Source organism: Carcharodon carcharias, chromosome 3, assembly GCF_017639515.1.
Source record: "Carcharodon carcharias isolate sCarCar2 chromosome 3, sCarCar2.pri, whole genome shotgun sequence".
NCBI lineage: Eukaryota > Metazoa > Chordata > Chondrichthyes > Lamniformes > Lamnidae > Carcharodon > Carcharodon carcharias.
In genome coordinates this window covers 226,291,141-226,301,760 of record NC_054469.1, presented here as the reverse complement: position 1 = coordinate 226,301,760, position 10,620 = coordinate 226,291,141, and the positions used below count along the sequence as shown (strand labels likewise).

The following is a 10,620-nucleotide window of genomic DNA, read 5'->3' as shown; positions in this document are numbered from 1 at the left end:
GTGAAGGAAGGTGATATAGTTCCAAGTCAGGATGGTGTGTGGCTTGGAGGGGAATTTGCAGGTGGTGGTGTTCCCAAGCATCTGCTACCCTCGTCCTTGAAGATGGTAGAGGTCATGAGTTTGGAAAGTGCTGCCAAAGGAACATTGGTGAGTTCCAACAGTGCATCTTGCAGGTCGTACACACTGCTGCCACTGTTTGTTGGTGGTGTACGAAGTGAGTGTTTAAGGTGGTGGATGGGGTGCCAATCAAGTGGGCTGCTTTATCCTGGATGGTGTCGAGCTTCTTGAGTGTTGCTGGAGCTGCACTCATCCAGGCAAATGGAGAGATTTCCATCAGACTCCTGACTTGAGCCTTGTAGACGGTGGACTGGCTTTGGGGAGTCAGGAGGTGAATTACTTGCTGCAGAATTCCTAGCCTCTGATCTGCTCTTGTAACCACAGTATTTATATGGTTAGTCCAGTTTAGTTTCTGATCAATGGTAACCCCCAGGATATAAATTCTTCAAGGGATATTAAAGCAAGACCAACAGCGTAAGAATAGAAGCTTTCATCAATTCAATTGATTTCCACTGATTGCCATGAGACGGGGGGACTTCAACAGCACATCCTCTGGAGAGACATAGAATCACCGACAGTAACTTCTGGATCTCCACATTATGCTGCACATGTGCGGACTCCCAAGTCAATGATCTTTGAAACATTAACGCTGCGTCTCACTCCACGGACGCTGCCAAATCTGCTGAATATTTCCAGCATTTTCTGTTTTTAGTTCATATTTCCAGCTGCGGCAGAATGCAAAAATAGGCTATCACTGTTAGTATTTTACTGAATATTTTAATCATGTGAAGGCCCTATCAAATACAAAGGAATTCCATCAGTTAAAGTAGATTTCCACTCACTGCTATCCATCCATCACACAGTTGGGTTGCTTTTTGCAATAGACCGTTAAGATTAACTAGGAATGTGCGGTCTATGCACTCACGCTGTTGACCAGCTCCATCCCATTGGACAGCCAGAGAGCAGGAGCAGACACTAAACACAATCATACTTCTTACTTGAGAGTGGGTTCCTAAGCACCAGTAGCCCTGTAGCTTTTCTCTTTTCTATACAATTCTGAGCAATGAATTTCCGGAAACCATGTGACTGTCACAGGGACCAAAGCTAAGCCTCTCCCCCCCAGCTTCCTTTCAATATCCACTTTCCATCAAGGATAGGAATTCTGGCTTCATCCCACCATCCCACATTCCCTACCTACCCCCACTCCTTGCATAAACCAGGGATGCAGAGGCCAACTCATAGAATGATACAGCACACAGAGACAGAGAGGCCATTTGGCCTTTTGTAACTGTGCCAACACTTTGACAAAGCTGTCCACCCAGTCCCACTCCCCCTGCCCTTTTCCCATAGCCCTGCAACTCTCTTCTCCCTCCAAGTATTTATCTAATTCCTTTCTGAAGGTTACTGTTGAATCTGCTTCCACTGCCTATGCAAAGCAGCGCATTCCAGATTATAACCCACTTGCTCGATAAAAGAAAAACCTTCTCATCTCGTCTCTGGTTCTTTTGACAATCTGTTGCCTTAAACACTTTAACCTTTGCAGCTACTCGGCTGATATCTGCTAACTTATTACTGTATAAAGCCCAGGGCTGAATTCTGGACAGTTTATGCCTTCATTCTTTTGTTAGGCTTCAGCATCGGATTTACCCACTGAACCCTAGCGGCAAGATCCCGAGACAAAGAAAGAAACATTTAAAAACTGGGGAGATTCATCAACGCCCCGCCCCAAAAAAAATTTCATTAAGGAGAAAAAAAATGTTTTTGTGTCAGCATAGAGACCACTTATTTTAGTGATCAAATAACAGAAAGCGAGAAAGAGGGCAATAATCCACACAGTGCTGTGTTTTGAAATACTTTATCAAAAAATGCTGAATATCATACATTTAAATGTAATTTATACAAACTCCAAACGCTCCGCCCAAATTTGCTTGATTTACAAATTGCAATAGAACACTTTCCGAGATGGAATTGGAAGGGTGATGACTAACAAATCCATTTGTTCAAATTAAAAGACATAAATGAATATTTGAAAAAAAAACTTGATTCCCCCCCCCCCCCCCCCCCCCCCGCCAACACAAACTAATTGATAACTATCGGAATAAAACACACAGTTTGCAGAACGCTGAAACTCATCCATTGTGACAACGGTATCTTAACCTGGTCTTGGTGGAATGAAACCCCTTTGGGAATGATCTGATCAAGATGGTAATCATTGCTATTGTGGCAATCACCTTGTGGTGGAAATGCTGGCGGACGAAATGGAAAATCACCAAGAATAACAGACAAGCATCCTATGTGTTTGTGGAGTGCAAGGAAAACACAATGGGGGAGGAATCATCACCATCATGCTGTGATCCACAGCAAAGAGAAACGAAGGGATAGAATCCATCATTACTTAAATAATTAGTTGTTACCTGTATTCTCCGGAAAATAACCGTGTTCTGGATGCAGGAAAGTCTCCCCAATCCCCCCAGACCCCAGTCACAGAGAAGTCAAGCTTGCAAATCTAACTGTGACTCCAAGAAGCACAAGGCAAAGACCGCTACCTGTGTAGGAGCAAAGACTGTGTACAGGGAATCTTCCATCAGCTGTCTGAACTCCTTTACTTTGACCAGTTTGTGTTACCAAGTTGTCCTTCTGAGTCCAGCATCACAGGCTGTGTGGTTGAGAACATGACCTGGCCCTCTGGAGCTGGGGGGGAAGGCTTTGCGGGTTCTGTTAGATACCCCGCTTCAGCCCCAGGTGGACCCCCACCCCCACCTTCCAATACCTTCAGCCTCTCCTCTGCTCCATGCCATTGGGTAGGAAGCCCGCAATGATGGGCACCGGCCAGATGAGAGCGGCCACACTCCAGATGATGATCACGATGGTCATGAAACAGGCCACCAGGGTGGACTCGATGGGCTTGCGGTTGAGCCTCCAGCCCTTGTCCCACCTCAGCTCCTCCAGGCTGAAATCCAGGCAGCAGAAGCTCACTTGCTGCCCCTGGTGGGGGGGGGTCGCCCTCCTCTTCCTCCTCCTCTGGCCGGACCTTCTGCGCTGGGAAGCCCCGCAGCCGACGCAGAGTTTGAACTCCTGCTGGCCCCCACCAACCCCGACATGGTCAATGATCACAGGGGGGAAGACCCTGGTGAAAGCCGCCGAGAAGAAGGACCTGGCGTTGCTGTTGGTGGTGAAGAGCAGGACATCGCAATTAAAGCCCAGAGACCGTTCCCAGCGGGCTAGCAGCGAGGTGGTCACCAGCCTCAGCACTGTGATGTTGCACCGGTTGGAAGAGGCCACGAGTTCCCCAGCTTCAGTCTCGGCTCCGGCTGCGGGCGAACCAGGCTCCAAGTCCAGGGAGGCTGCGAGGGAGAAGTTGAGCGAAGTGCTGTTGGGCTGAAAGTAGAAGTCTTCTCCACTCCAGGTGTAAAAAGAAGGGAGTCTGGTACTGGCGAGCAGAACCACAGTCAGAAGTTGGCTGGTTAGCATGGCACCCTCCCTGGGCACTGCATGGTAACAGGGATGAGCAGAGAATACACTGGCAAGCAGGAGATTCCCCCACCCCCCTCCCCTTCACTCTCCCTCTCTCTCTCTCTGTGTGTGTGTGTGTGTGTGTGCAATGCTGCATACGAACTCCAGCGGCTGCAGTAACTACACCAGCCTTCCCTTATTTATTTAACCCTGCCGTGCTATCCCAGGCTCTCTTAAAGCTGCACCACAGTGGGAGGGTGTTTTTTTTTAAAAAATATATATATATATCAGCACTTTTGTTTGGTTCCCCAAATTGTCATGCAGCCACACCATTTCCTCAACCAACATCCGTTTTGTGTTTGCAAAAATAAACCCATTTCTTTGGGCTGGTGAATGTGGAGCCGCACGGCTTGACCTGATCTGGTTCATGAGACCGACAGCAGTGAGGAATTAACATCGAAGTCAGTTTTAGGATTTCCGTCTGTGCAGATAAATAAATACACCTTTTTAAAAAAAAAATAAAAACGTGCATCTCTCCTGCTGCCTGACCCTACTAATTTTAATTATTCCCATTTCCAGAATGACACACGAACATTTGTTTACACCGTCACCGCAAACTCCAGGTTTTTATCGTATTCCAAGAGGCAAAGAGAATTTTTTTTTTTGGAGGGGGGGGGGGGGGGGGGGTGGGGAAGGAGATGGTTTAAAAAAATCCTCTTAATGCTGATGACTTATTTGTCACTCACTTCCTTCACTGTTACTGGGTCAAAATCCTGGAACTCGCTCTCTAACAGCACCGTGGGTGTACCTACACCACATGGACTGCAGGGTTCAAGGATGCAGCTCACCACCACCTTCTCAAGGGCAACTAGGGATGGGCAGTAAATGCTGGACTAGCCAGCGACGCCCACATCCTGTGAATGAATAAAAAAAAACACTTCATGCGCTAACTCAGTTTATGCTTGCATTGTTTAAAAGAGTAATTTTAAACATTAAATGTCCCACAATTACTATTAGTTTGAATGGATAAGTGTGATACCATTTAAAGATGCAGTAAGAAAGATTTGTGTTTATATGGTGCTTTTTGCACCTACCAGATGTCTCAAAGCACTTTACAGCCAATGAAGTACTTTTTGAAATGCAAGAATGTGGGAAGCATAGAGACCAACTTGCACACAGCAAGCTCCCATGAACAGCAATGTGATAATGGCTAGATAATCCATTTTTGTAATGTTAAATGGGGGTAAATATTGGCCAGGACACCAGGGATAACTCTCTTCTTCAAATTAGTCCCGCAGGGACAAAAACAAAAAAACCTGGAGAAACTCAGCAGGTCTGGCAGCATCGGTGGAGAAGAAAAGAGTTGACGTTTCGAGTCCGTATGACTCTTCAACAGAACTAAGGAAAAATAGAAAAGAGGTGAAATATAAGCTGGTTTAAGGGGGGGAGGGGTGGGACAAGAAGAGCTGGATAGAGGGCCAGTGATAGGTGGAGATAACCAAAAGATGAGTGCATGAAGTGTTTTTTTTCATTCATTCACAGGATGTGGGCGTCGCCAGTTAGGCCAGCATTTATCGCCCATCCCTATTTGCCCTTGAGAAGGTGGTGGTGAGCTGCCTTCTTGAACTGCTGCAGTCCATGTTTTTCACCCCTTTTCTATTTTCCCTTAGTTCTGTTGAAGAGTCATGCGGACTCGAAACGTTAACTGTGTTCCTCTCTGCAGCTACTGCCAGACCTGCTGAGTTTTTCCAGGTATTTTTGTTTTTGTTTTGAATTTCCATCATCCGCAGTTTTTTGCTTTTGTCTTAGTGCCACAGGAACTTCAGTTTAACATCTTATACGAGAGAAGGCACCTCTGACAGTGCAGCAGTCCCACAGTACTGCACCGGAGTGTCAGTCTAGATTTTTGCACTCAAGCCATGGATTGAGTGAAATGGCTGTAACATTCCAATTTTCTACCTTTGGTGGTGTGTTACAGTTCACTAAGGGAGTCTGAGTTGCAATGGCAACACGCACATTTTACATGCATGTTGTAGTCTGGAGCTATGGTAGAGGCTCCATCACATGGCTGACCAGGAATTTCTCCCACTCTTACCACCTGCCATTGGCTTGTGTTGGAAGGATTTACAGGTTGATGCTTTTTGGCTGTGTAATGAACACACTTCTCCTTGGCCATCAAGTCCTGGAATGGGATGTGAACCCAGAGTGTCTGGGTCAGAAGAAGGGATGTTACCCACTGCACCACAAGACTTCTCTTATTCTACCTGTATCCAGTAATAAACCTATTAATAGCTGATGTTCACCCTGTAACTTTGCCCAAAATCTGCACAAGGTGTGTTCATGATCCCAAGTCACTGCCATTTTTAACAGGCCCAATCGCTCTCCTTCTCTATGAAACTCTACTTTTAACCAGAGTGAAGGTGCCTCAGTCAGTGCCAACATTTCCTTGGAATTCGCGAGTCAAAAGCCTCTAGTAGGGGTCAACTTGATCTAAGCAAAAAGCTTGTACAAGAGCAGCGGCCTGGGTGCTTGGGGCACCTCTCACAGGGCAAATCATCCTAAACTCATCTTGGCAGCAACCTGTCTAAATCACTCCCTGAGCTCGGACTGAGTAATGGAAATTGATGTTAATGTTATGTCAATTGTATTGTTAGGGTTAAGGATAAACAGGTGGAGGGTTAAGTATCTTGAGCACAAAGAGAGAGGGGCTGCTGGGACACTGGGTTTGCTGGTAGGTAGGAGGCAGAGATATGAAATGGTGCATTCTGTGAATAAACCAACCATCAAAAAAAGGACTTCTGTCTCGATTCATTCACCAACTGGATGGCTTCCTAATAACAGTTGATGTCACCCGGCTGGATGTTTCTCTGCAACGGCAGCCAGTTAAGGTGGGAAATTTAAAGCTCAAAATTCTGCCAGGCTGCTAGCAGCAATGTCGAGGGAATTCATTCCCCATTCTCGGCGACATTCAAACAATACAGAAGGGTTGGCAGCCTTACCCTGGGGCATCATTCAGTCCTGTCCTCAGTTGTGTCTCTTCATTGAGACAGAGCCTCATTAACCTGGAATGTATAAAACTGAAACTGAAAGTCCCAGGGTCGTGGAAAGGACTGTGCATAGGAAGTTTATGGAGAAATTTTTTTAAAAAATTATGTTTTCCCCAAAAAGTTAGCCATTGCATTTTCAATGTCACAAATATTTTCTATTCAGAGGGCTGGAAACCAAAAGGTTCTAAATTGAAATGAATTGAATAAATTGATTGGATTTACAATGCAAATAGGTTACTTATCGGTGTTAACTGTGACTCAGTTGGTAGCATTCTTGCCTCTGAATCAGAAAGTTGAAGGTTTGAGTCCCCCTCCAGGACTTGAGTGCGATAATCTACTTTGACGCTCCACTGCATTATGGAAGGAAAGCTGCAAGTGCAGTCTTTTGGGTAAGATGTTAAATGGAGGCCCTGTCCGCCCTCTCAGGTGGGTGTGAAAGATCCCATGGCACTATTTTAAAGAAGAGCAGGGGAGTTATCACCGGTGTCCTGATCAATATTGATTCTTCAATCAACTTCGCTAAAACGGATTATCTGGTCACTATCCCATTGCTGTTTGTGGGAGTTTACTGTGAACTCACTGGCTGCCAAGTTCCCTATATTACAACAGTGACAACACTTCAAAAAGTGCTTCACTGGTTTCTTTGGGATGTCCAGTGGTTGTGAAAGGTGCTATATAAATGCAAGTTTTTATTTTTTTTTATTGGTAGCTACGCAGTAAATGGAAAAATTGATTGGTGAGTTTTGCCAGCGACAACAGCTGATTTTATGGCAATTGCTACTAGCTAGAAGTAGCATTTGAGCATGTGTGACGTGATGTATATTTTCCAAATCACATGTGTCAGTGGGTTTATTCAATGTGGCAAAGCTTTTTGAGGGCTCCTCCCTGTCTCATCATCATGGTCAGAGTCTCAAAAGGGGGACGATGTCTGCCAGACTTCATGATTTGTGTGTCCTCAGGTGACTCAGTAACCAAAGGTCTTTGGGCAGAGGCGACAAGAGTTGCCCTGGAGAAGGAAGGATTCTCAAGCCAGGGTCCTTCCGCTTTTGTCTTTATGTGGTCACTTTCCGATTGTGTTGCAGCTTGTTGGATGAAGCACAGCCACATGGTACAGTTTGGAGCAAGTTCCTCCCAAGCACCGATATCAAATTGTCCCCTTTTCAGTGAGGCTTTCAGAATGTCCTTAAAATGTTTTCACTGTCCTCCTTGAGGTTGGGCACCATCCTTAAATTGTGAAAAGAGGATCTGCTTCAAAATCCGATTATGTGGCACGCAGATCCATGTCCAGCCCAGCAGAGCTGATTTAGCATGATCATGATTGCAAAGCTGAAGAAATCAGCTTCAGTGAGGCTGTTGAAAGTAGTTTCCCTGTCATCCTTCTTTTCCTGCTCTTCTCTTTTAGCTAACTGGACAAACAATGGATTTGATTTTGCTGTAGTATGGTGTCGAATGACACCTGTCCATAGCCCCTCTACACTTCTGCTCAAAAGACTTTTGACCACAAGGTAGCTGAAAGCACGAGCTGATAACGGTACAGTGGGTGAAACCAGGCATCTGGGACTGGAGTGAAAACAGGGCAATGACAATAATTTTTATCTTTCCAATGACTGGCCGGAGGAAATTGCAGCTTATCCGACACTGGATGTTGCATGAACAAGCTGACAATACAGAGCCTGTGGAGAAGTTGAGAGCACTGGCGGGTGTAGATATGGAAACTGACCCCAGTATGAGGATGATCCTACCAAGGGACAACACGGAGATGAGGTCGAAAGGGTGCCAATGTTTCATCCTTGGCGAATTCCCATGGTGACAGTGGTGGGGTGAGAAGTGGAGTAGAATCATGGTGTTGTCTGCTCAGGTGGTTGTAAGTACCTCCTGGCACTAAGTGAAGATGAGAAGGGGGTTGCCCCAATGTCTTGGCTAACATTCCTCCCACAGTCATCAACAACAGAGAAGCACATTGTACAGTCATTCGTATGTTGTGCACAAATTCACAAATTGTTGTTCCATGCAACAATCATGAGGACACTTCAAAAGTAATTCATTGGTTATGAAGTATGTGAACATATAAGTATACATTTTTGTGGGCCGTATGGGAAATTTTGACATCAGAACATAAGAATTAGGAGCGGCAGTTGGCCATTCAGCCCTTGAACCTACTCCGCCATTCAATAAGATCATGGCTGAGCTACCTCAATTCCACTCTCCCTCACTATTCTATTATCCCCGACAATCTGTGACTATGATAACGCACTTTATGTATACAAATCCTGCAATGATATCACTCTTATCCTTTGGATAGTTGACCCTGTCTTCAAGATCAGTGGTGCCTCTGTGGGTCAACATCATCTTCATGGCAGGGCCAGTGCAAGAGTTCCTCAGGGTAGTGTCCTAGGCCCAACCATCTTCAGCTGCTTCATCAATGATCTTCCTTCTATAAGGACAGAAGTGGGGATGTTCACTGATGATTGCACAATGTTCAGCACCATTGGCGACTCCTTAGATACTGAAGCAGTGCATGTCCAAATTCAGCAAGAACTGGACAATATCCAGGCTTGGGCTGACAAGTGGCAAGTAACATTCGTGCCACACAAGTGACAGACAATGACCATCTCCAACAAGATAACCATCACCCCATTCAATGGCATTACCATCGCTAAATCCCACACTATTGACATCCTGGGGGTTACCATTAACCAGAAACTGAACTGGACCAGCCATATAAATACTATGGCTACAAGAGAAGGTCAGAGGCTAGGAATTCAGTGATGAATAACTCTGACTCCCCAAAGCCTGTCCACCATCTACAAGGCACAAGTCAGGAATGTGATGGAATACTCCCCACTTGCCTGAATGAGGGCAGCTCCCACAACACTCAAGAAGCTCGACATCATCCAGGATAAAGCAGCCCGCTTGACTGGCATGCCTTCCACAAGCATTCACTCCCCCCAACACCGACACACAGTAGCAGCAGTGTGTGTACCATCTACAAGATGCACTGCAGGAACTCACCAAGGCTCCTTAGGCAGCACCTTCCCAACCCAGGATGGCTACCAGCTAGAAGGACAAGGGCAGCAGACAAATGGGAACACCACCACCTGGAAGTTCTACTCCAAGCCATTCACCTTTCTGACTTGGAAATATGTCGCTGGGTCAAAATCCTGGAACTCTCTCCCTAACAGCATAGTGGGTATACTTACACCACGTGGACGGCAGCAGTTCAAGAAGTCAGCTCACAACCACCTTCTCAGGGGCAATTAGGGATGGGCAATGAATGGTGGCCCAGCCTGCAGTGCCCACACCCTGTAAAAGAATAAAAAAAGCAAACTGGCACCCGAGGCAAACCTTCAGCTTTGTGACCCCCACCTCCCCCCACACACCAGTTAACTTTCAAAAATAAATACTGTCCAGGTGGTGATGTTAATAGGGCACTTGCCTTGAAGGTTTTGAGATGGTCTCTGAAATATTTCCTTTGGCCCCTGTGTGAATGGGCTCCCTCTGAGCAGAGCACCTGTTTGGGCAATCTTAGTCGGGCATTCTGACGACATGTCCCGTCCATCTCAGCTAATGTGAGATTATCATGGCCTCTGTACTCAGCTTATCTGTGTCTTGGAAGACTCTCATGTTTGTTCTTTTGTCCTCCCACTTGATTCACAAGGTTCTTCTAGGACAGCGTTGATGATGTTGTTCTAGGGCCTTGAGATGGTGTCCCTGTGAGTATGCTATACACACTATCCCTCACACAGAAAGGTTTGTAAAGTAAAAACTTATAAGGCCAGAGATAAAAGCCTTTGAAAATTTATTAGGTTTTACTTTGGGGTCGCTTTGCTCCCGAACCAGTTGCGTACTTGATTGGCGGCAGGTGAGTTGACTACAATATACGGCTGATGCAGAGACCAATGTGAAACGAAGCACATACTATTTATTTACACAAACAACAGAGCACTAACATGGTGTGTGCTTCTCCAACCAGACCCTACACTAGACTAACATCAACATGGTAACGCATGCTGCTCAGCTATTGGGTCTTACAGTCACGTGGTCAATCTGCTCACATTCTCTT

At 45.8% G+C, this 10,620-nt stretch overlaps 1 protein-coding gene across 1 annotated transcript; it reads right to left on the bottom strand.

Annotated features, from left to right (window-relative positions):
* Window positions 1-2,126: 2,126 nt before the first annotated feature.
* LOC121276279 (transmembrane protein 158) lies at window positions 2,127-3,731 on the bottom strand. Its single transcript, XM_041184520.1, has one exon. The coding sequence runs from the start codon at window positions 3,526-3,528 to the stop codon at window positions 2,830-2,832; it is 699 nt and encodes a 232-aa protein (XP_041040454.1). The 5' UTR covers window positions 3,529-3,731; the 3' UTR covers window positions 2,127-2,829.
* Between the last annotated feature and the right edge of the window lie 6,889 nt (window positions 3,732-10,620).